The sequence below is a fragment of the Zonotrichia leucophrys genome, chromosome 1, assembly GCF_028769735.1.
Source record: "Zonotrichia leucophrys gambelii isolate GWCS_2022_RI chromosome 1, RI_Zleu_2.0, whole genome shotgun sequence".
In the NCBI taxonomy this organism is placed as follows: domain Eukaryota; kingdom Metazoa; phylum Chordata; class Aves; order Passeriformes; family Passerellidae; genus Zonotrichia; species Zonotrichia leucophrys.
The window spans coordinates 94905610-94932040 of NC_088169.1; the positions used below are offsets into that span (position 1 = coordinate 94905610).

At 43.8% G+C, this 26431-nt stretch overlaps 1 protein-coding gene across 3 annotated transcripts in view; it reads left to right on the top strand.

Moving 5' to 3' along the window:
* The window catches only part of CASR (calcium sensing receptor), a 73177-nt gene extending 47137 nt beyond the window's left edge, over positions 1 to 26040 (top strand). For all 3 annotated transcript variants that reach the window (XM_064723072.1, XM_064723055.1, XM_064723064.1), the window contains exons 5-7: positions 17452 to 17682; positions 21114 to 21237; positions 24070 to 26040. In XM_064723072.1, coding sequence (XP_064579142.1) covers positions 17452 to 17682; positions 21114 to 21237; positions 24070 to 25520 — 1806 coding nt within the window. In that variant the 3' untranslated portion in view covers positions 25521 to 26040. The remainder of the gene's footprint in view (positions 1 to 17451; positions 17683 to 21113; positions 21238 to 24069) is intronic.
* Positions 26041 to 26431: the final 391 nt, after the last annotated feature.

The window sequence follows — 26431 nt, forward strand, 5'->3', positions numbered from 1 at the left end:
GGACTGGCCAGCCCAAGCTGTCTGGCTGCCCAGCAAAAGCAGAGATGCAGAAATGCAGGCAGAGCTGGTGAGCAGGCAGGACAGCTTCCAGGCTGTGCCAGAGGAACCCGTGCCACTCATTCCACATGCAGAGCTGGCCAGGGAATTCAGAATCCTGTATCTGAAAATGGAACAGCTGGCACTTCAGAACTCCGTAGAATATTGCAGACTTTATTAGGATGCCTGTGCTGCCCTTATTCTGAGCGATCTGAGCTGTCTTGTTTTAAGAATCTACACTGCTGTAAGGCAGAAGATAATCGAGGTGCACACCTTTGCAAGATGCCTGCTGCAAAGGGCAGACAGTATTGTCTGCATGTGCCATTGTTGTGTCCTGCACAATATTGAACAAGATCAGATCAGTTGCTTCTTTTTGCACTGTTTTGTTCAGGTAACAAAAAGGTGCAGGGCAACCCTGAACAAAATGTATAAATTCTGTCACTTCGGGGCAAGGCAAAATTTTATAAAAAGCACTGAGAATTCAAGTGCATGGGTGAAAATAGTAAAACAGAAAAAATCCTCATAAAGGCTTCCAATACTTCTAGCTGTCAGAAGACCACTCTCTTCTGCTGGGGGGTTGTGTCTTTTTAGAAGACCATATAAAGTAGAGCTAATTCTGTGTGTTGCTGTGGTTTGTGGACTTGCCTACCCCAGACATAGGCTCTCCCATAAGCTACAGAATGCAAGTGGGAAGTTATGGCAGGGGGTGGAATACAGTCTGAGAACTGTTGTACTGATGCTGCCTCTTTGTCAAAATTACCAGCTTTTTTGGCCTGTTTCTCCACAACTGCTTTAACAGTCTGGTTTTGAAGCCCTTTTTTCTTAATATCTGCGCTGATAAGATTTCTCAATTCCCTCAAGTTCCTTCATTTTCTTAGTCAAATAGCTCATGAGGCTATTTCTGCGGTCACTTCTAGGAAAAAGTCCCTCTGTTCTTTTTTCAGTTCCCCTCTGAGCATTTACAGGAGCGTCTCTGGTGTCTCTCTCTCACTACAAGCACCCTGTGGTCCTGCAAAAAAATAGGAAGAAAACTAATGAGGAATCTGTCTTTCAGAGCAAATATTTCCTGCTTCATATTATTTTTGTGTGAGAAGATGAAAGACCTGTCTTTTTTTCGGACTGAGGTCACTCAGTTTCTGCCCATACATTTGGATTCTTGATGAGCAGCTGCTGGATGTCTCTTTGTCTTGCAGTAAAAGCATTGTGATTAAATGGGGAAGACAGGCTCCCAAGGATGTGAGAAGGCAAAGGTGTGCAGCCACAGGGTCACTGAGCAGAGAGCATCTTTGGGTTGACTCCCAGACAATTTGCAGGTTTCTGTTACACTGGAGGCTTTGAACTTTGGCATGAGTGAAAAACAAGAGCTCTCTTAGGCACCAAGGCAAAGCACAGTGCAAGGGCTGAAAAATGTGTTGTGCTAATGATTTGCAGGTTAGAGACATGCTTGTGTGTATTATTCTATGCCTGGAAATCTGACTGACCTCAGACACAGTGAAAAGTTGCCATATGCTATTCCACAAAATCAAAACAAATACAAATTGGCTTCACCTAGCAACATCTAAATTCTTTCATTACACTTGGGCACCTCCCAGCCAACAGTTCCTTCCTCAGTGCTGGTGATGTTCATTGTGAACAGGTAAAAATGGACTGGCACCTTCTCCAGCTTTACATTTAGGTGTGTCTTCCTGGCTGGAAATTGATTGTGGAAGGCTTTAAAGAAGTAAATAATGCCTTAGATGACACAGACCTTTGAGCCTAATGGCTTATCTAATCAATTTTTGTGTCTATTAAACTAGAGGCCTGTCTGAACAATTCAAAACCAGCTGCTTTGTGGTATACAGAATTACACTGTATCAGAACAGCTATTAGCTGTGGCTGCTGGGAAAATTAGTCATTTGGGGAGAATCACAAAGAAAGCAGAGGAAGCTGTTGAATGTTAGGCAACTGCAAAACCTTGCCTACTCTGCATTACAAATCTACTGGAGATGTATTTGTTGTGAACAGAAGGCAAGAGGAGTGCCTTTGTTGTGGGAGGCAGGATGAGAGGGACACTACTTGAGCCACACACAGAAATATGGGGGTCAACAGAGCAAACACAGCTATTTCCCCACCAGGCCAATAACAAACAATTGCTTATTCATCAGTTTGAAGATAACAACTTGCCATCAGCTGAGAGCACCAACCAAGCAGACAATAGATGGAGTATTATTTAGATGTCTCTACAGCTAAAAGGAGAAAGAATTAACTGGACTCACCAGTAGAAAATGTGCTAGGAAATGATTGCCCTGACGAGGCTGCTAGAGGAAGGGTGAATGAACTGCATGCACCAAATACAACAAAGGAGTTATGGTTATTAATTACTAAGTAAAGAATGGCTGAGATTCTTCTGAATTGGGGAAGTACACACTGCCTTATAACCAAACTCACAGTATTCTTGTCTGCTCCCAAACACGTTGAATTTTTCATAAAACTCACATTTAATATAGTCATTTATGTGCTGCTTTACAACAAAAGCTGTATTTGAAAAGAACTTTTTATATTTATGAAGCTCATTTAATAAGTACTTCTGTCAGTTGGGGAAAAGTCAGTTTTTCAGCTTACAGTGGGAATTTTAGGGAAGGCTCCATGAAATGCTCATACAATGTCTCTCTGTAACCGCTTCAGATAACAATTATCCCTTGAATTACCAAGACCTCAGACACCAGTATCTGTTACAAAGACACAGCATGTCTTTGTTGCACAAAAGGATGTAAAATTTCTTCCAGGACTGACCTTTCCTGATACTACTCACAAATGGAGCTGGTGACAAAGAGCGCCTTGAGAGCTTCCTAAAGGCACTCACAAAGTGGGATGAGGAAACAAGTGGATATATAAAAAATTTCCATTTATCTCAAGATGGGGTTGAAGCTAACTTCAAAGTCATTATAACCATAGCATAGATTATTATTTCGTTTCTTTCTGAGTAGTTAGCTATCTTCACAAGTGCTTTACTAACCAGTCACAGTTAGTTATCCCCAAAGTGAACTTTTATGCACTATGAAGGACTGGTGTTGTTCCACACAGAAGTTAGGAGGAATGAGAACAAATATGAGAACAAATTACTCTTTATGGTGACCCTTTTGCCTTGTAGAATTATAAGAGTGATCTTCCAACTGGACTAGAAGCAATACTTTTCTCTGAAAGGACTTTCACTGGTGTCTGTAGGAAGAATGACCTGAAAGACTGAAGAAATCAAAGTCTTGACGTGAGATTTCTTTGTTAGCCAAGACTTACATTGATAGAGGAAATGGAAAAAAAAAACAGATTTAAGCCAGTAGCCAAGTAGAACATGTGCCCAGACAAAGTAACTGAATCCCCTGGAACATTAGCTGACCATTGATGGGACCCATGACTGTGCTTGCCCACTCTGAATGTCTGAAACACTTCCACACTTCACTGTGTCTATAGAAAACTTTGGGGATCTTTTTTTTTTTTTTTACCCCCATGGATAGTACTTCTTGACCAGATTATAAATAAGCATTGAACTCAGGTTTCATGGATTGCCATGGTTCTGTTAAAAGAAATGACACCTAGCATGCAGAATCTGTTGGTTCTCATTCTAACAAAGAGCTTACCCAAGCACTGAAGGAATTCATCCTATAGCTCCAAATAGGAATGGATTTACAGTCAAAATCTATGACTTTCTCCTGGCCTAGGCAGCAGCACAGTTCTTCAGAGCAGTGTCAGCAGTGCTCTGTGCAGGATGCATTTCAGACCTCAGTGGAACTTTGAAAAGACTGCTCCTTAAAGGGCTGTTTGAAGAAAGTGACTGCAAAGGGCTGTAAAGGGACACATCTACACAGTTGTTCTCCGCACAGCTGGGCAAGGATGGCATTGAAAACCTCCCAGAAAAAACCATTTCAATCAGACTTTGTTTACACAAGACCACATATGTGAATTATACTACTTGAAAACACAGCACTTGAACCTTTGGGTCTACTAGTAGCTTTAATAATAGGATTTTTTTTTACATATTTAATATTAAACCTTATTTAATTATAAAAGCCCTATCTTAAGCTGTTAGGTACTTCATCATAACAGTTATTGTGCAGTATGGTGATGTCCCAAGAGCATTAAAGCATCATTTACTCAGTTAGGACTCCTGCCAGTAGATCCTTCACCCTTAGTACACAGCATCCTGGGGCTATTGTACCAGATAGATTTCTCCATATTGTATTTACTGCAAGTGAAAACCAAAGCAATAGTGGCATCAAGTCTGGACTAAGTGGATCTGATTTTTTTTTCATGCCATGGCTGGTAAGGACAGGAGCCCATAGCACAAAATACCATCTAGCAGCACTGACAATTAGGTTTCAATTGTAGCTGTACAATTGCCTTTTTCTGTCCAGAGACTACCTCTCTCCACAAAATCTCAGCAGAAACCTAAAACATGTTTAAACAGAGTCACTTCCCAAATGATCATGCAGTTTGAAATCCTTTGTATAATTAATTATGTAAATTTATGCCATGTTCAGGAAAGTAAGTAATCTTGATCCAGCTAAAGGCTGCTTCACATCAAATGTAAAACTTAGGTATTTCATTTCTGAAAGGCTGTGTTTGACAGCCAAACTTGTGTTTAACAAGATTTATTTTCCCCAAAGACATGCTGACTGGTAGACCTTTTTTTTAATTAGTATGATCCATGGCAGGCCACGTCTCTTGTCACAGATCATCTCTGATTTCCTGTTGGGATTTACTGACCTTTAGTTTCATTGGTCCTTACTTGGGCTTGCTTTATTAGATTTAAAAGTCCAGATAAAGTGAGCATAATTTTTCTCCATATAATATTTATGCACATTGATCATATTCTTCCTCGGTCTTACCTTGATAATTTAAACAGAGTGGTCTTTTAGTCATAAGGTGTGTTTTCTGCTTTATTTCTATACCTTGTCCATTCACTTATCCCTCTTTTTGGCATGTATTCAGTATTCCTTCAACAGACTCAGCACAGCCAGACAGTGAAAAAAATCCCACATTTGCATACTCCTATTACTTCCTCATTGGTAGGAGCACAAGGTACCTGAGCCTTCCGTGCCACAATGGAAAGGTCACATTTAGTTGCCAGTAATCCTCTGCAGCAGGTGGTGCCCTTTCTGTGCCTGGTGTGAATTCCTCATGCCTTGATGCACAAGCCTGAATTTCCCTGTATTAAACACAGATATTTGAAAGCAATCTGAGGGGAAATGCTTTTTCTTGAATATTATTTACCATTACCTTAATCCATGAATTTTCAGCAATTTTTTCCAGCAGTGATTTGTAGCTGCTGCCAGGGTACTGATGAACATATTGGGAAACAGTGAGCTGTTTACTGAGGCTGGAGGAATTCCCCATGAACTGATGATCTGCCTCTGTGGATATCTGTTGGGCAATTCCTGATCCATATATGTGAAGCATAAAGCTCAGTTATTTTACTTTTGAAGGAGTATGTCTGTCAATCCAACTTGAATTTAAGAAGATCTGTGTTCTTCAAATGTTACTGGGTGGCAGCAATTATGTTTCCATCCTACAGTTTTTTATCAATCTCTCCTCAGCCCTAAACTCTTGTTTTCCATTGTTGTTCCTGTGATTCATGTCAGGCTAACCAGCCTTTGGCTTCAGAGGACCTCCCTCTGCCTTTTGCAGAATTGTCATTTCTTGGCAGCTGTTGCAGCTCACCAGAGGCTGACACTGAGCAGAACTTTGGGCACAGTGCTGGGAATGCATTACTCTTGCAGGTGTAGCAGAAAGGTGGATTGGGGTTGCTGTGGAATAAGATTAGATAGCATATTGACTTTGTCATTCAAAGCCAGTGGCATTTTTATGTGTATATCATAAACCTACTGCATTAGTGCTCTCTTTATTGCTCATGGACTGCTGTGATGAACTGCCTGGTTCTGTCAGCCTTTTAAATCCAATTTAAATTGCTCAGGCTGCCCTCTAATCTCTCTTTAAGGACCTTCTACCTCAGTTAATGTCACATTAAGGCTCCAAAACAAGTGCCCTTGAGATAAGAATGTCTGTGATTTTTTCTGATAGTAAGGGTACTAACACATCATTCATTTAGCTTTCCTGCCCCTCCTCAGCTCTCTCTTTAGCATTCCATCCTCTTCAGCTGTCCCTTACAGCTTACTTAATGTTGTGAGGATCTGGCATACATGACACCTTTCAATTTTAATATGTTCAAGGAACTTCTTATACATTACCTGGTGAATTTTTTCTTCTTTGTTCTCCAGGACTTTTTATGTTCATCTTTTTGTTCTTTTCTTACAGCACCTGTCTTTTTCAGTCTTATTTGGATGTTCCATGTTGGATTAGTGCTTTTAGAGACCACCATAACAAATACTGCTCTTTAAGCTCTCTTTGTATGATGAGGATGGCAACATATCATCACTCTCCAGTTAATGAGCTTTTATTTTAATGCACACAGGCAAAATTTTTAATTGAAAATGGGTTTATCATGCATAGGGTACAGTCAGTCAGTCCTTTCCTCAAGCTTGTCTATGGGTTTTTTTCCATTCTGTGGAGTTCCATCATCACTGTCCAATGCTTGTACAACACCAGAGTAAACACTAGTCAGAAGTCTCCTTGATTTTATATAGCATTATATCGTGCATCTAGGGGTTTTCCACAGACATTACTTTTGATTTTGCTGCCATAATTTTTGTCCTGATTCCTAGGAAAAGAATTAATGCTCACAGAACTTAAGGAGGGGAGAGGTACAGTCACTTTCAGCCATTTCTCCCCAGAAGAAACCCGCAGTCAGTAGATCAGATTAAGTCTCTTTGGGATGGCACTGAACTGGGATTGAGGCTACTCCAGATGCCCTAACTTCTGAAGTTGCCTGTAGGAAGGATTTTTTTGGACTCTAGGGAAGTAATGCTACACTTTCATGCTTTGGGCTATACAAATATATTGCAGTATCATCACACAGCTGAATCTTAATTTAAAACAGAAAAAAAAGGAAAATTTTAGAGGTAAAAAAGTATTTTGTCATCTCATTTCTACTCTTGAGCTAGTCAAATTCACTAATTGCACTTAATGGAAACATCACTGTCCAAACCAGCATTTTGACAGACTCAAAGTGAATTGTTTCTTCTTTTTCTCACTAAAAAAAGGTAATTACAGTTAAAAAAAGAACTGTCGTTTGAAGGTCACACTTTTGAGTTTGACTTTGAAAAATATGTTTGTACTGAATTTCATTTGAGAGGATTTCACGTTTCCCTGTGTAAATCTTTGGTCACACTGGGTGAAATCATTATTCTTTACCAGAGCACATCTATGTGAGGTGCTGTTTACTATCAGCTAAGGATTGCACAGTACAGGCTCAGGACTGGTGTTCTATGGACAATTGCATTTAGAACTGTAAGAGTGCACAGGGCCAGCAGGAGTTGTGGAGGACCTTGAGGGAACAAAATATCCTGGTCCAATCCTTACTGCGTCCTACAACCTCCTACTGATGATTAAATCAGTCTGGAAAAGCAGCCATGCAATGCCGAAATGTTGCAAGATCATTTCCTGATTCCTTTGGGAACCTCTGTGAATCATCAGACAAGTCTTTCAGAAGCATTTCAGACTCAGGTTTGCAATGGAATCAAGGCATCTGCAGCCACCAGTAAATACCAAATGGGTTTTTCTGAAGTATCACAGTCAGATCTGACTTGTGCAGCCTCTGTTATAAAATCCACTAGGCTTGGTCTTTTGATTTATCTCTGGACATCCTTGTAAATATGGTACTGATCCTAAATCAGATTAGTCCCATTTTCTATCAAGTCCCATTTAGAAAAGCTTGCATTTGACATTTTTGATTTAAGTTACTTGCTTCTACTGATGTAGTAATAGCTATTAATTTGTTCGTTTTGTCACCTTTTATTGGCAATAAAGCACCAAAGCTGCTGCAGTTTTTGAGCAGCAGAGCAGGGTCACTTGGTTGCTAGTGAGAACACCACATAAGCTGACCCATCAAGCCCAGTTACAGGCACTAGAGCTGGTCCTTGTCTTAGGAACCTCCAGGCTTCACCAGTTTCCAAGCACTCATAGCATAGAATGAGACAGGGAAGCACCAAGCACCTTCCTCTGAGCAGCAACTGAAGGCATTTCCAACACAATCCACACGAGTTCCTTGTTCTCCCAATTTCTGCAAGTTTCTATTGGAGATGCTGCTTCTCTCACACAAAGAAAGGACAGAATGTATGCATGGGTCCCCATGTCAGCACCAGTGCTGTTCCTCCCCAAGGGCACTGGTCAATGGAAGAGGCAGAGAGAGCTCCAGCCCCCATCTGCCTAGGGCCCATATCCTTGACAGAAGCAGAGCAGAACCAATTATAAGTTACAATATGACAATCAGCACATCTTGTCGTGTCAGCTGGATGTCCTGTATTTCTCCAGAGACATGAATAAGGTCAGTTGCCTTTGCAGGGACAGGGGTCTCTGCTTCTGTGAGAATATACCACCTCTTTCCCACAAATCACTACATATGTTATAAACAATTACATAATTCCATGCTTTCATTTCTCTTGAAATGAAGATTGACTGTCCAAGAGCTATCATCACCACCTGTGGACCTCTTTTATCTTAATTTAATTCTTCTTTTCTGATCAAATTACTTGAACTAACAGCTTTTTCCAGGGGACACTTGTACTATTGGTGCTATATTTTCAGTATAATTTTTTGTTACTTTCATATCCTAATATTTAGTTTGCTCTTCCCACTGCACAAGGCACAGAGTGATTTTACTAAGCTGCCTACAATAATGAACAGGTCTTTGTCTTGAGCGGTTAGTTAATTTTCTTCAATAAAGACTATGAATAGCTTAAATTATTACTTCTAATATATGGCACATTGTTTTTGTCATACACATCTAATTGTCTTATCCAATGACCTTCCCAGATTTACAAGGAAATAATTTGGTTCTTATCAAAGCATAACAACATTGAATGTTTTTGAGTTATTCTCAGGCTTCACAGAGCTATTCTTGAGTATGGAATGAACTCTTGCTTTCATTCTCTTTTTCAATTCAGTGCAGTTCTAGTGTTTCACCAGAGCTGGGATGTCAGCTCTGGCTGACCATCAGTTCCTCTCTCTTTGACACCAGCCTTTCTTCCAGGGTCTATCCCCTTTTGTTCATCTGCCCTGTTGCCAACCTGGCAGTTTAATCCTGGAGTACAGCCCAGGCCTTGCACAGTAGGTGCTGACTGGTTTTCATTATTTTGGCATGAAGTGCTCAGCATTCCAACTACACACAGGCACTCCTTGTGCATGGAGCTGGATGTGTGTAACCAGAAGACATCCGATTCTTTTTTGAGGTATTTACAGTGAGAATCACAGCTCTGTTCCTGGGTGCCTTTCAGCTTCTCCACCCAAGATACCTTTATAGTGATAAAAAGTATTAACAGTCACTTCCTCAGAGCAGTAAACCAATAGACACCAGGCAGCTTAGGTGGAATGTGGTCACCAGAGACAGGACCTAAGCGAATGGCCTGAAGCTGTGTCAGGGGAGGTTTAGATCAGATATTAAGATAAGGTTCTTCACCCAGAGGGTGGCTGAGCACAGGAACAGGCTCCCCAGGAAAGTGGTCATAGCACCAAGCCTGAGAAGAGTTCAAGAACCATTTGGACAATGCTGTCAGGCACATGGTGTGATTCTTGGGGTGTCCTGTGCAGGGCCAGGAGTTGGACTTGATGATCCCTTCCAACTCAGAATATTCTATGATTCTGTGAATATAGCAAGTGATGTGAGGCAATGAATCACATCCTTCACTAGCTGAAGAATTCCATTATTTTCTGAATGGCTTTTGGAAAAAGGTGAGATTAATGGTGCTGCCATAGTCTGGCATCTTGGTTTGAAAAACAACATCAGCACTACTACTGATGCTGTCCCTCTTGGTGTACGACGGGCAGCACGGAAGGAGGAGAGGTTATGGAGGGGAAGGAGAGTTCAGCTCCTGCTGACAAGAAGAATGCTTTGGACAGACAGAAGGGTGAAATTCATCTTGCCCTGCCTCAGGCTCCTGGAAACAGGTATTACTGACACAGGGGTCAGGGCCAGCACCTTCCTGCCTGCTCACTTCCCGTGTATCAGAACTTGTTGATGTTGTGATGACAGCACTGCCTTTCAGAGAGCCCAAGTGTTCACCCTACATAAAAAAGGGCAGAACAACATATTCCAAATTAGAGAATGCAGCAGGAATTAAGGATTTGATACAGAAAGCAAAAACTTGAGTTTTGCTAGCCTGTAAATAAAAATTGACACATAGGTAGTGAAAGTGAAAGGAAGAAAGAAAAAAAAAACCACCAAAAAACTATTGCTTTAAACAACTTTTCTCTTAAAGTATTTTATGAGTGGCTCTTTCAGAACTGGCCTGGGCATATTTCTTCATGATACCTGACCACTGGCAAAACCCAGGTCCTGTGCACCATAACCCATGGCCTAATGCAACAGCTGATCTCTCAAGGCCTTACACCTGTTACATCATTATGAAAGCATCTTCTCCATGTGCTTGATGAGAGATCCGAAACAAGAGAGGAGATTGGGCCTTCTGCAATACAAAGTGAAAGTCAGGGCTTGCCATCTTGAGGACAGTTGCCAGCTTTTCATCTTCATTCACACTGAGCCACGATGTGATATTGTTGGCTGCTCTCAGCACGGGCACTCTACCAAACCAAAGAGAAAAACATTTGGTACCTATCAGTCCAGAACTGTTTTACAGGCCTGAAGAAAGACAGGTAGACAGAAATTAAAACTTAAGCATGGGAAAATGTGTGTTTATTGTCAACACAGGACTGCTTGCAACCATGTGTTAGGAGGGGTAATTGTCTGTCTTTTATGTGGTGACAGACACCTATAATGTGCCCAGGTTCTCTTCCATTGCAGGACCATTTGACCTAGGGAGAAAACAATCAGAAAGAAACTGCAGAAAGAAGCCAAGGATATTAAACCTTTGACAGTACATGGAGACTAGTTAAGGACCTGTCACAGTTGAGACAGAGTAAAGGACAGCTCATAGCACACCTGCATACTGATGTTCATTTACATTTATTTAAGAATTAACAAGACTACAACCTTTAACTGCTTGATATCTCACACACTCTTGCTTTCCCCAGTGGTCTCACCTTCCCCTCCTGGTAGGGACATGGTGGAGGTCTGTCAAGGTCGAAATTCTCACTTTATGCTGTGCAGCTCCTCTCAGTTACCTTTCTCAAGCATTACTGGCCAAGGTTACTGAGCATACCCCAACATTTGTCTCCACACATGTCCTTCATCTGCATGATCTTGCCCTACACCCAGTGCTTTTCATCCAAATATCATCTTCACTTTCTTGTTTCTAGCCCTGAGCCCTAGTTTTTTGTTGCAATCAGATTCCTAACTGGTGGATCTGTCTCCTATCTTGTTACTAATTGGAGTGTTTAGATGTTTATTGATGACTATTGTTTAGTCCAGCTGCTATCAAAATGTTCAACTAGTCTGTGGCTTGTGCTTCAGAACACAGCTCAAAGTTCAGCTATGGACATGCATGCACACACAAAATTCTCTGCTATTTGACAGCATCCAAAATTTAGAATGGATGTTTTTGCCTGGCACCAGCCTCAGTACTAGTGACAGAAAGTGAGTGTATTCTCCAGATCAAGAAAAGGAGGAGAAAGAAAGCTGGCAAAGCAAAACAAAGGTATTAGGTGGTGTTTGTTAAAAGTGAGACAGCAACCTTCAAATAACTGAGTTATGTTCAGTGAGTAAAATAGGAAGATTCATAAACTCTGGCAGATTAAATGTACAAATAAAATAAGGCAGGCCAGAAAAATGAATAAGCAATCTCCTGAAATGGGGTAAAAGCTCATAAATCATACTTTAAACATTTCAGGAGTAAGATTGTTTGTTGAGCCATAGATTATCACTGCAAAAGACAAGGTAAGGCCATGACAGAAGAAAAGTGTGCTTCTCATGGACAAACTTAAGAAGGTTTAGTTATTTATGAGAGACTTTTAGAGGATCTGTCTAATTGAACTGACTATAGAAGAAACTATGGAATACAAGAGCAAAATGAACCTTGATACTTCAGGGCAAGTGAACAATATTCACCCAAGGGATATACCAGAGCTCACAGATGAAGCAGCAGAAGAGCTGGCTGCAGTGCCCATCTCCTCACTTGAAAAATCCTAGGCCTTGACGTCTAGAAAGCTAACAGAAGAGACATCAAGTTTCTAAAAGGGTTCTGGTAGAGATCCAAGGAACTAGCAAAGTCTGGTTGAGCCCATTATTAGAAATTGGGGTTCAAAAATTTAGGAAGGAAAAATAGAATATACTGAGGAAGTGTGACCATGACTTCTCTAAAGAGAAGCCCTACCTCACAAACGTCCTGAAGTGCTTTGAAGGCTTTGGGATGTGTATGGATAAGGGAACTTCTATTCATAGAGTATGCTCAGGCTTCTTGAAGGCATCTTCTGGTAGTCTGTCAGCAAATTCAGAACTTATGTTTGTGTTGGTTGAAAGACAGTCAGCAGAGAATAAAAATCAATTATGAGACCTGACATCACAAATGAAGCTGATCAAGTCTACGGTGGACTCCTCAGGTTTATCTGAATAGGAGTCAAATAAAGCAAATGCACTTTCAAGAACTGGAAGTCACCCTGGAAAAGGGACACAGAGGTAAACAGGGTGTCCTGGGGCCACTTTCTCAACCCTTTGATGCATCTCTCTTCAGTATCATGGGCAGGACTCAGATCTGATGAAGAAGACTGGGAATGCTTGGAGAGGGATCAGTGAAACAGCTTCTGTACAAGTGGTAGCAACACCAGATAGGGCTCAGCAGCCTGAGGAAAAGGTGTCTGAAGAGAGGTGATTGTAAAGTCCTGAGAGGCATGGAAAAGGTGACCAGCAAATGACAGTTCTTTACCAATTTAAGCATAAAAATCAAAAGAGTTTTGTAGCTGCTCTTCCAAAAGGGATGAAGAAGTGCTTGTCTCACAAAATCTAGGTCTCTGTGCTGTAGGAGGCTGTGGATGTGAAAAGTTCACACAGGTGCAAAACACAAATGTGCAATGTCATGGAAGAAAAACCCCTCAAAGGTTATCAGGTACAAAAGCCCTGGCCTGGGAAGTCACTGAGCTGCAAAATGGGTGAGAGTGTTCAGGAGAAGTGCCACAGCCCCTGTGCTCCTGTTGTGGGTATTTGCTCTTGGCCACAGTCTGAAGCAGGTCCTGGGCAGGTGAGCTGCCAGCCTGGTCTAATAAAAACTGTGTTTATGTTACAGCTCTGTGATCCTCCCATTAAGGTGGAAACCACGTGACCCAGAATATTTTACTGGATAAAGTATAGGATGCTGCATGGCTGGGAATGGCCTCACCAGGAATAATAGGAGGGTGAGCTAGAGGGTAGCTTGCAAGTCCTTTCCAATAATAGGTGTTTTAATTAAAAGGCACTGCAATTCAACATGAAGTCTGTGACAGAGAGAAAAGAAAAGAAGGGAAAATTACAGAAAGAAATATCTGAAGACAGCAGTTTGCACAATGCTCTCCCCACAGGCTTCCACCAGCTGCTGACAGTGTATCCAAGCCACAAGGTCAACACTTCTGTCATAAACTCTTGGTTCCAGGATACGATACACCTACCCCTGACACATGCTGTTGGCCTGGCTGAAGCAGGGTCTTTTAGGTCTTTGTGGATTTAGTCCTGGTTATGTGTGTTTCTATCTTTAGTTACAAAACACAGTGACACATTTTTAACTCTAAGCCTTTAGCTAATCTTTGATAGACCGGTGAATATATAATAGTTCTGGGGTTATTCAGAGTCTACAACTTCCTCTTTGAAAGATTAGTGTTTATATATTCCTTGTCTGTTTAAACTGTATTTTCACCCTGTGAAGAGCAGAACTTGTGAGATACAAAGATAGGATCCTGGGACTTTCTTGCTCTCTAAAAAAGGAACATGTTCTGCTGGTTCATTTTACAAGCTGCCTCTCAGAAATTTAGATTTGAAGAAAAGCTTTTGTTTTCTGAAAAGAAAAAACCCCAGGCTTTGTTATTTCTGTTGTTCCTGTTGCCTTTCCATTTGGAATTTTAATCAGGTCATGTGCCTTTCGTGCAGGAACTACTACACATTTTGTACCCACTAGCTACAGTTGCAGAGCTGAAGCCGGTACAATCTGCCTGGGGAAAGGCAACATAATTTGCAGATCAGCACTTCTATATGAATTAACAGTCAGACAGGCATATCAAGTCATACATGAACTCATTTTTAACCTTAATCCTCAGATGTAGTGTGTGTGACCAAGGGAAAGGTCCTATCAAACTAATCCTACAAAACCCCACTAAAAGCCAGGTGTATGTATTATTTTTAAGAAAGCTAATGACAGGAGGGAAGGCCAAGGAACAGACTAATTGATATGAATGTTATGAAATAAAACAAACAAAAAATTGCATTCAGGGAATCCAGAAGTTTCTCCAGCATTCATCTTGCTGACCCTAAGGCCAGTGAGCCTCCTGCTGCTGCAGCTGGCCAGGAGATGCAGGACTTGAACTGAAGAATCTTCAGTATGGCTCTTGCAAGGTTATCTCCTAGTGTGTGTAGCAACTGCAGTCAGAGCAAGGGCAAGGTCTCCTGTCTGTGCAGGTAAGAGTAAACCAAGCCAGCAGTGATACTCAGGATATCCTGGTGTCCTTCAGAAGGATGCAGTAGTGCTGCATGAGTGTCATACTGAGTTGGAGTGAGGGGAAACATGGCATTAGGCTCAGTGTAAGGACAAACCTGATCTGGACATCAAAGCTGCAGCTGTCACCCTGTGGTAGGTGCCAGAGCCTGCAGAGGAATCTGAGCTGCCTGCTGAGAACCTGCATTGCTGACAGACACAGTTTCTGGTACCAACCAGACCAAGATTGAAGCCCCTGTGCAGATGAGGCCAGAGTGAGGTGAGACAGTACAACAGATTACTGGGGATCTGCAGACCCTGTCTGACCTCAAGCTGCTTCTGCTCTGTCCTCACTGTCCCCCAGTGGAGCTGGGCAGGTAGCACCCTCCTGGGTACCCCTCAGGAATGAGGGGAATGAGAGGGGAGCAGGCTCCTATTTCCTTACCCCGCAGGCAATGCCCAGCTCTCCACAGCAAAGTGCCAGCACTGAGCACCTTCTTTTGCTGTGTCCATCAGAGGGTGAGATCTTCCAGGGACACGTCCTGGTTCTTTGGTGAGATCATTCCAGCTGCACACCTTATGGGTGAGCTGGTCTCCAGAGGAGGGGCAGCAGGGATGAGAAAGACAGAAAAAAAATCCTGCCTGCTCTGTCTCACCCATTACTCAAAGACTGAGTACTGTGGCAATATTTTGATATCCTTCCATCAACATCATACAAGCTGAAAAGGTATTGTTGGCCACATCCTTTGTAGTACTACAATGATTTTTTCCAAAGTCTCTCAGGCTGGCATTGAAACAGGCAGTGGGAGGAGGGTATCTGTGGCTCTGGAGATTTTAGCTTGAGCTAGGAGGATCCCAAAAGGAAACAGCGAAAAATGAGACAATTTAGCACAACTGACAGGAATTAATGAAGTGATTCTGTTCCCCTGTCCCTGTGTTTCCAGGTAAGAAGGATTCATCAAAACAATATTGTCTGTTCTGTCTGTGAGGTGAAGAGGACTCTGCCTGCCCAGACAAATTGATTAAGTTTTGGCTTCTCTTACATTTTGCCATCCAGAGTTGCATGTTTGGGCACTTACAGGTTGGGGAAAGAGAGGGGGAGAGGGAGAGAGAGGGAGAGAGACTGGGCTTACAAGCTGTCACAGGCAATAGAAGCACAGCAGAAACTATGCTGCTGGGATCTAGGGGCAGCTGACAGCCAGGAACCCTCAGAGTCACCTTATCTTTCCATAGGTGAGCTTGGGGAGAAATTTGAGAAGAGCCTCAACCAGCAATTATTTTTTTAACAGAAATACAGTATGGCTGAATTGTATCACAGTTGCCAGGACAGGCTTTCTTTCATGCTGCAGTTTCTTAGGTCTACTTGTCAGGGTATCTAGATCATGAATTTTACAACTACAGTGTCCCTGGGATTAGGGACATGCAGCACACTGGTTGAGAGCCAGCTGAACATGAGCCAGCTGTGTCCAGGTGTTCAAGAAGGCCCATGGCACCTGGCACTATCAGCAATGGTGGGGCCAGCAGGAGCAGGGCAGGGATTGTCCCCCATACACAGCACAGCTGAGGCCACACCTCCAGTGCTGTGTCCAGTTTTGGGCCCTGCACTATGAGACAGACACTGAGGTGCTGGAGCACATCCAGAGAAGGGCAACAGAGCAGGTGAAGGGTCTGGAAAACAAATCTGATGAGGAACAGCTGAGGGAAGGAAGGCCCTGTTTAGATGGAGAAAAGGAGGCTTAGGGGGACCTTAGGACTCTCTATAACTCCCTAAAAGGTGGTTGCGGCAAGGAGGAGCTTGGTACCTTTTTTCACAGGTAACAAGTGACATAATGAGAGGAAATGGCCGTAAGTTGTGCCCGTGAAGGCTTAGATTGAATATTAGGAAAAATTTCTTCACTGAAAGGGTGGTCAGGCATTGGAATAGGCAGTCAAGGCAAGTGGGGAAATCACCATTCCTGGAGAGGTTCAAAAAAGGTGTGGAGAAGGCACCTGGGGACATGGTTTGATGGGGAATTGAGCAGTGCTGGATTAATAGCTGGACTTGATGATCTTGGAGGTATTTTCAGCCTTAATGATTTTATGATTCTATATAACACTTAAAGACATGAGGTGAAAATTACAGTGAAGAGCTCCTGGGAACAGGCAGAATGTGATTACTTTCAATTATGTGACTATGAGACAGAAGCCAGCCAAAAAAATTGGTAGGAATTCTCCAGGTCTGTAATATGGTAAATGAGCTTGATTTGTTGGTGTTTTCTCACTGAAGTGCATTGGGCTTGGGTTTTTCAATCCAGAGTCAAGTCTGAGTTGTTTCTCAAGAACTCCTGTTTCTGAGTGATCAATCATTCAGAGACTAGAGATACCAACTGAGAGCATTCATGCAGTGGTTGCAAGAGCAGGGTGAGGGCAATGCATGGGTGACTGAAACACATGAGAGGCTGTTGCCACTTCCCTGGCCCTAACAAAGAGCTCTGGGCTTGCAGAGGTGACCCAGAGGAGCAAAGAGGAATGCTAAATGGATGATGGAGTAGCATCAGTAAGTGTTACAGATGGGTGGCTAACCACCCAGAGGGCCACGATACCTTGTGTTGTCTACAAGATTTGTACAGGCTCTGTGTGTTCATGGGATAGAAAACCTCCTACTGCTGCAATTAAAAGATTTGAAGAGATTAAGGTTTGTAGTAAAGTGATTCTTCTCAGGTCTGCCCCCATAGCAGATGTGTGCTGTGGTAGGGTTGGAACACACAGGCATTCACAGTGTCTCTCTGTCTCTCTCTAGGTTCTCAAGCATCTGCGACACTTAAATTTCACCAACAACATGGGGGAGCAGGTGGATTTTGATGAGTTTGGGGACCTGGTAGGAAATTACTCAATAATCAATTGGCATCTCTCTCCGGAGGATGGCTCAGTCGTCTTTGAAGAGGTTGGGCACTACAACGTTTATGCCAAGAAAGGGGAGAGGCTTTTTATCAATGAAAACAAGATCCTGTGGGGTGGATTCTCTAAGGAGGTAAGTGCTTAAATCCTCACAGCAATGTTTTCCAGATCCACAAGCTGAAATTTGAACTAGCCCTGCACACTCTTCCTTTTATGGCTCCATGATATAGATCCATTCACCTTACTGTATACACAGTCTCTGCCATAGCCTTTCTTACCCTTCTTATACACTGAAATAACAGACAATGTCTCTCTCCTTCTGTATATTTGTTTACCTACCCTGGGTATTAATGTTTTAAATGATATCCTTTTTTCCTGGCCCAAGCAGATACAGTAGAATTTTATAGCAGTGTTTCAAAGGGATGAAAAATTCATTACCCAAGTCTGGTTGTTGACTAAATCAATATTTCCTGAGCTCGGTAGTTTCATTGCTGAAAAGAGCCATCTCTTTCACTCCAATTGTTTCTGTATCAAGAAGTGCCTCTTCTTGCTCTTAGTTATATTTACAACTCTTTCTGCTGGCTTCACCCACTAAGTCCCAGAGCCTTCCTCACACCCTTGTCTTGCAAACCCACAGAAAAAGCCCTGTCAATCTGCCTGGGTTAATTTGGACATGGTGCTCAAATAGTGGAAGATGCCAGCACCTGCTACCTTTTTTGCTCCTTGTATTTTCCTTGAGGATGCTTCTGCAGCCTCAGAAGTAGTGATCTCAACAGGTATCAATTGACTTCAGTCAGGTCTAAGTCCTTCTACACTGTCTTGCATATGTTTAATTTTTTTTCAGCATAATTATTGTCCCTAGCAGCCAGGCTGTTTTCACGTGATGGAAACATGGTGCAGACATCTCCACACCAGAGCCAAATTAACTGCTGTCATAGCTGGCAGCAGCCAGCTAGGCAGAAACTCTGACTCCCAGAGGGAATACTGAGTGGGTACATGGTTTGTGGTCTGGGAATTGACACAGGGAGTAGAGTATGAGCTCAGAAATGTCACTGCCAGGCCCTGCTGGGATGTTTCAATGTGTTAAGCCAGCACCTGATTAATGAAAGAGGGAATTCACTTCCAGGGGATTATTCACACTGGCTGGCAGATCAGGTAATGCTTCTGCCTTAGCTACTTGCCCAGAACAGTTACAGCATGAGTTCAGCCTTTCTTTACTCCAGCTACACTTCTGGTTCAACTCCAGAGCACTCTGAAGGAGGCATGAATTGAACAGAGCATACTACCACAGAAATACTGACCTCAGAGCTTTTCTATGTCCACCTGGAGTCTGTAAGCACAAACTACAAGTGGAACTTAAAGAACCTTGATATTATAATCCCTCCTTCAGATTGTTGCAAATGCATCTTGTACTTTTCCCAACAGTTAGGATTTATTGGTTTTTACTTAAACTGAGTGATTGTGTTCTCTTGGTCTAAATTTCTCTGGCAGTGCAATATTTAACTTCATTCTCTGTCCTAAACTGTTAAAAATGTGACAGAATGTTGCTGAGTGTAGTGCCAGGGTGTGTAAATTTTGTGCAGTGGAGGGGTTTGCAATTTCTGTGTCTCCTGCAGCCTCCTTTTTTCAGTTTATATACTTCCAATTTCTTTCAGATAAAAAGGTTCTGTTCAAAATGAGTAGCCAGTACTTCACTCACTGTGCCTCTTGTCACCCCCAACAAAAGTTTAAATGTAGGTAATTTTAACATTCAGGAACTTGAGCATTGGGCAGACTTGCAAAAGAATGAGTTAAAGAGTAGGTAAGATAGATTCATTTTGGCAGAACCTGATGAAATTCCCCACAGAATACTTAAGAATTCAGCCAAAGCAATCACAAAAGTACTGGCAATTCATCTTCCAGAAATGTGGAGGATGCATGATGTCTCAAAGGATCAGAGAGCAATCGTAATACCTGGTTTTAAAGCAGTTATAGGAGAACCAAGGGAATTATACACAATTGACTTGAGCTTCAGTAACCTAAAAGACTTGATAAAAAAAATTAAACCATTTATAAACACTTAAAGGATAATAAACTGATAAGAACAAGCCAACATGTATTTGTCAAGATAAAATCATGCCAAACCAATTTAATTTTTCTCCTTGGAAACTCAATGAACTTTGTAGATAATGGGGAAGCAGCAGGTAACTTCAGCCAGCCTTTGATTCAGCTCTGTTCAAAATCACTGGTGGCAGCCTAGGGAAAGACAGCCTAGACTGATGAAATCCTCTTGATGGATGCACTGCCTGCTCCAAGACTGTCCCAAGGAATAGGAGCACTGTGTTTATAGCAGTAGGCACTAACAGCAGAGTGCTTCAAGCTGGGAGCTGCAGGGAGTTACCCTGTGTATATATCTGTCCCATAAATGAACAGCTTAGGAACAGCATTCCCAAACTCTGCTGCAGCTGTACTTCTCAGTGATAGGACACAGAGGCTGCCCTCACCAGAGCCACAGAGTGGTCATCTCTGCATAGCAGTTGTCATTAGTGAGGGCTTTGCTTCCCCTGTGGCTAAGGTTGATACCTGCACATAGGCAACTTCCAAACCATAGCTAGGACTCCTTGTACAAATGCATCAATGCAGGAGGTTCCTGGAGATCAGCAGGTTGGCAGCACTTGGCTAAACTAGCACCAAACTTCCAAAAAGGTGAACGGAGGCTTCCAAACAGAACAGCCATTGACTATGTAAGGATCATGGTACTTTGCTAGCAGTGGAAATTGTATGTTTAACTCTCCTGAGCTGAGAAAGTCATGTTCTTTGTCAACTCCCGTTATTTAATTTAGTTGGAAAGAGGTGAGCTCAACCTCAGGTCATGACTGTGTGACAAAGTCCCAGGCTTCCATTCATCAGGCTGAAGTCTTTGTGTCAGTGTACTTCAGGCATGCAGTGAGCCCATGCAACCACTTGCTGCCAGGACACGACAGTGCTCAGGTGGGCTCAGGCACAGCAGAAATGCACAGCCAGCAGGTGACATCATTTACAGCAGCAGAGGTCTGGAAACCTTTGGATCTGTAAAGCACCACTGATTTGCATCTTTAGATATTCAGTGTTCTTAAAGAAGTGAGTTTCAGAAAAGTTTTTTTAAAATAATCCCCACAAATTATTAGCAGACATTATGCAATATATTGGATTTGGGATCAGATGTCAGGGCCCCTCATCTCCAAGGCTGACTCAAATTCCTGCCAGTAGAGATTGATTGTCTTTTCTTCTAACCATCTAATGACTGCTTTGAGGTATGTGTATCATGGTCACATTCCAGTTTGCAATGTCCACAACGCAGTAGACATTACAGCGGTCTGCTGATCTTCTTTACTATGCCTTGATGTGTTCCTTCAGAGAAATCTCACTCCAGTGGGCTGGGGAAGGACTATTGTGCAAAATGTGTCTGTTCTGTGGGCGGAAGAGGTGAGCATTTGAGGCTGTTCATCCAGCATGCCAACCAAGCAATAATTCCCTTGGTGGAAGCCAAGATCTTGCCACAGTAAGGCATTGCACCATTAACCTGCTCGGGCTCTTTTCTTGCAGGTGCCTTTCTCCAACTGCAGCAGGGACTGCCTGCCGGGCACAAGGAAGGGCATCATTGAGGGGGAGCCCACCTGCTGCTTCGAGTGCGTGGACTGCCCTGACGGGGAGTACAGTGACGAGACAGGTAACGCACCCAGAGCTGCTCTGGGCCTGATCATCGCCTGAAGTTGTGCTGAAATCACTTCCCTGCAGGGCTGGGCTGCTGCCTGCCTTGCCAGGAGGCTTCACAGAAAGTCTGAGGCACTTCTGAAAAGCTTACAGGAGTTGAGTCCTGTGGTCCTCAGGTCCTGTCTACTGCTAAGCCTGCTTGTGCCTTCTGCTCTGCATCAGGAAAATTGAGGCAGAGAACTTGAAAAACAACTTACATATAGAAAGCTTCTCAGGCAGCCCTAACAAACTCTATTACACTGCAGCAGTAGTTTTTCCTCCAAAAACCCAGAGGAGGGAGAGATTCCCCTCTCTGATTCCCCTCCCCTCTCTGCAGTTATCTGTCTGCCCCCATGTTTTCCTCAAACTGTCAGGGTTTTATTTCATGCTTTACAAAGAAATAAAATCCATTACATCCCAGATTTCACAAGCAGAGAGAAGTATTTCCCTTTACGAACTCACCAACTACAGGTTCTCTTGATCACTGATAGCACAAAAAATCAGAATCTGTGGATCCTACTGAGCTCCCATGGACATGTTTTTTGCTTTGTTGGGAACTTGGATCAAGCTACCCAGGCTCTGGAAGAGACAGAAAACGTAAACTCAGGCTTCAAAATGGTTGAAAAATTTTGATTTTCCAACACCACTAATGCTCCCTCAGTTTTGGGCATCCCCAGGGTAATGAAGGCAAGTAAAGTATTTCAGGATATCAGTCCTCTCTGCACTGTCACGTACTTGGGACCTCCCCACACCCTCTCCGGTGCGCTGGTCCCAGCAAACACTGCAGACCTCTCAAGAGAGGAACAATTCAGTAAACTCCTTGCAAAACTGAACAAGTCTTCTTTGGGAGAATCTAATTCGTGTCCTATCAGACAGGAATGATATTTTTTTAGCATGACGATACTGTACTACAGGATGCTTGGAGGCAGGATTTTCAGATTAAATAGAAGCAATTCTGGTCATATGTAATAGGGGTCTTCTGGTGTTTTTCACATAATTTTGGGAGCTGAGGTGGCGACTGTCTTCTGACTCTACAGTTTCCTGCTGCAATTTCAGCTTACAGTAACAGTCTTTATTTCCCGTGCTTGCCAGTTTTATAGGCATAGAAAGCAGCTTTACAACCAGTTCCATCCAGCTGAGACAGTGATGCTGGCAGAGGAAACAATCTGTCCTATCCCAGATGTTTGCTCCCACACTTTGTCTGGGAGAAGTGCTGGCACTTGTGCGACCATGGAGCGAGTTGGATCAGGTCTTTGGTCTTCCTGAAAACAAGCTCTTGGGTGGTTGAGTTTCCAAGTGGAATGAGAAGCTACGTGCCCTCAGGTGTTAACAACACAAAGGAGGGGGAAAGAATGAGCAGCCTTGCAGGAGGAGGGAGACTTGGTTGACTCCCTTCAGTGGCAGCACAGTCTCTAAGCCACCACAAGACAGCAGTGAAAGCGTGTCTTTAGGGTGCAGTGCTGAATAGCTGTCTCTGGCAGAGGCTGCTGGATTCCCTGCTACACAAAATTAACTTTGCTTTGTCTGCAGCTTGCAGCTTGTAATGAACTTCCAGGTAAAAGGCACAAGAAAAATAAGAATTATTGGCTGAATGGATGTAAATGAAATTACATAATGATGACAGCTTCTGACTGAGCTTTTACATCTAGTGCCAGACTTTCAAATAAACACCTTAGGTGAGGCAAAAAGTCCTTAGGAAAGCGGTGTCATATCAGGTCATGGATGGTCTCTCCAACCACACCTCAAGAACAAGACAGCCTGAAAACTTTTGGCCTCGTTAGCTGGGCATTCCTGACTTTCTCATTAGCATCAATCTCTGCTCTGGAAGCTGTGGTCAGAGTCTGTGTCTGTGCTCAGGTGCAAAACTCAGAGGGTTTTGCTGTTAAAGGAGTTTGTGGACTCTCTGCAGCCCCTTGCTATCCTGCTGGGATCCCAAAAGCAGAGGTAAGCTGAGACCTCCAGCTCTCTGCTTGCAACCCCTTTCTACTGCCATCAAAAGAGTTGCGACCCTCCCTGCTAGAGCACAAGACCCATTTGAGTCAATGAAGAAGAGCAGAAGCAACAGGTCCTTTCGTTTTGATCATGCAAGCCATTGGCATGGCCATGCTATCACAGCAGGCCCAGCTACTGTCATGAAGGAGATGGAGGCACCAATTGTCCCTTTGCAAGTATTAGTGGGGCATTTGCTGGGTGTAGGGAGAGTGATACTATTAAGACACATCTTTTCCTGGTATTCCAACATGAAATGAGAATGTGCTGCAAGTCAAGGGCATTGCCTGCCCTCAGGGAAGAGCAATTTAGACAGTAAGACTTGCCTCCATGGAATATGAAATAGGCTCTCAAAGCATTTAAGGAGGCAAGCACGTTTTTAATTTTCTCTGTAATAGAAAAAGGCAGAATATTCAAATGATGATAAAAGTGTGAGAGGTATGAAGACAGACAGAAGTAGAAGATAAAAGTGAAGGAAAAAGGAAGAGCGAAAACCAGAGCCTGTGTAAGAGCTGATAGCAATCGAAGTTTGCAAAGTTTTGCCAAGAAATGTATTACAAAAACATGAGGGCAGAGGCAGGACTTCTTTTAAGCCAGAACCAAGCATGCTTTGTGTTTTCCTATATAGCCCCTGGGAGGCTGGTTGTTTCAGAGTAAGAAACTCCAAGACATCAATATATGACTCTGGGGATCTGCTCACAGGAGCAGAACACTCTGTGCGTTTAAGATCAAGGCTGGTGTGTAGCTGCCATGTATGTCATCCCACACTTCAGCCTCTCATTCTGACAAACCTTCCCTCTCCTTATCACTTCTTTTTCAGATGCAAGTGCCTGCGACAAGTGCCCTGAGGATTACTGGTCCAACGAGAACCACACATCCTGCATCCCCAAGCAGATAGAGTTTCTGGCCTGGACTGAGCCCTTTGGGATTGCTCTGACTCTCTTCGCTGTGCTCGGAATTTTCCTGACTTCTTTTGTTCTGGGAGTCTTCACCAAATTTCGCAACACACCCATCGTCAAGGCCACAAACCGGGAGCTATCCTACCTTCTTCTCTTTTCCTTGCTATGCTGCTTCTCCAGCTCATTGTTCTTCATTGGTGAGCCCCAGAATTGGACTTGCCGTCTGCGGCAGCCAGCTTTTGGCATCAGCTTTGTCCTCTGCATCTCCTGCATCCTGGTGAAAACCAACCGTGTCCTTCTTGTCTTCGAGGCAAAGATCCCCACGAGTCTCCACCGAAAGTGGTGGGGCCTCAACCTTCAGTTCCTCCTGGTCTTCTTGTGCACGTTTGTGCAGATTGTCATCTGTGTGATTTGGCTCTACACGGCCCCGCCATCCAGTTACCGAAACCATGAACTGGAAGATGAGATCATCTTCATCACCTGCCACGAAGGCTCCCTGATGGCCCTCGGCTTCCTCATTGGCTACACCTGCCTACTGGCAGCCATCTGTTTCTTCTTCGCCTTCAAGTCTCGAAAGCTGCCTGAGAATTTTAACGAGGCCAAGTTCATCACCTTCAGCATGCTGATATTCTTCATCGTGTGGATCTCCTTCATCCCTGCTTATGCCAGCACGTACGGCAAGTTCGTGTCTGCTGTGGAGGTGATTGCAATACTGGCTGCCAGCTTTGGGCTTCTGGCCTGCATCTTCTTCAACAAAGTCTACATCATCCTCTTCAAGCCCTCCCGCAACACAATCGAGGAGGTGCGCTGCAGCACAGCTGCCCACGCTTTCAAAGTGGCTGCCAGGGCCACCCTGAGACGGAGCAACGTGTCCCGCAAGCGCTCCAACAGCCTGGGCGGCTCCACCGGCTCCACCCCTTCCTCCTCCATCAGCAGCAAGAGCAACCACGAGGACCCTTTTCCTCTGCCGGCCTGCGCCGAGCGGCAGCGCCAGCAGCAGCGCGGGTGCAAGCAGAAGGTCAGCTTTGGGAGCGGAACGGTGACGCTGTCGCTGAGCTTCGAGGAGCCGCAGAAGAACGCCATGGCCAACAGGAACGCCAAGCGCCGGAACTCGCTGGAGGCCCAGAACAGCGACGACAGCCTGATGCGGCACCGGGCCCTGCTTCCCCTGCAGATCAATGAGCCCCTCGGGGCTGAGCCCGGCTTCCAGGCAGCTTCCAGCCCGGAGACCAGCTCGCAGGAGTCGGTGGTGGGAGACAACAAAGAAGAGGGACCGAGCCCTGAGGCGGAGCCTTCCCTGCCGTCGGTTAACTCCCGAAATTTTATAGGCAGTGGAGGTGGCTCTGTCACAGAGAACACGGTACATTCCTAACGAAAGAAGATTGCGAAAAGTACACCAGCCCCCCCAAGAGGAACTTGCTCACCTCTTGCTTCTGAACGGGAAAGGCAACAAAGACACAGCCCCACCACGCCTCAATGTTAGCGCCGGCAGGGTAGCACATGTGCCTCCAGAGGAAGGACTGTGTCTGGAGAGCCTGGGATTGAATTTGCATTTGCTTTATTGAAACCAGGACATCTCAGAAGGACAAGTGAAGATCGCCTCTGGTGGGGCTTAAGCAGAAGTCTGCACGCTGCCTCGCCTCCGTAAGCTTTTCCTGCCAGACTGCAACTCAGCTGACTATGGGAGGCACTAGGCAATTCCACTATGCCCTGCTTTTACATTTATGTATAATATTCCTCTTTCCCAATATGTATGATATTCCCTCTTTATCCAGTATATGTGATCTGTAACCATGTGCATCAGGACTCTCAGCTCTTACAAAAGCAAGGTACACGGTTTCACTTCAGGAAAGCACAGTCATGGGGAAAATAAAAAAGCCCCCAACATCCTACATGCTGTGTACAGCCAAGGGTGTGAACATGTAAAGTATTTAATGTGACAGAGCGCCCTGCTAATTTATATTTAGTAATGTCCCAGTCTCTCCTTTCTGCCCAACAGGAAATGCTGGACAATACTCTCCGTAGACTCCATTGCACTAGACCAAGCTACTTAGGTTCCTACTGGTTTCCTCCAGCTGGAATAGCTTTACCTCCAGCCTGCCTGCTTTGGTGGAGGGGGAGAAGAGCTTGTAAATCCCTCGCAGAGAACGCTGCAAAAGCACAATGAGATGTATCCCTGATTGATTATGTCGCTAGTAGTTGTATGCTTAACCCAGTGTCGCTGCTGTACTATCCCACAAGGCATACATGGCTAACCCTTCACACCATAGTCAGCGTTGTGCT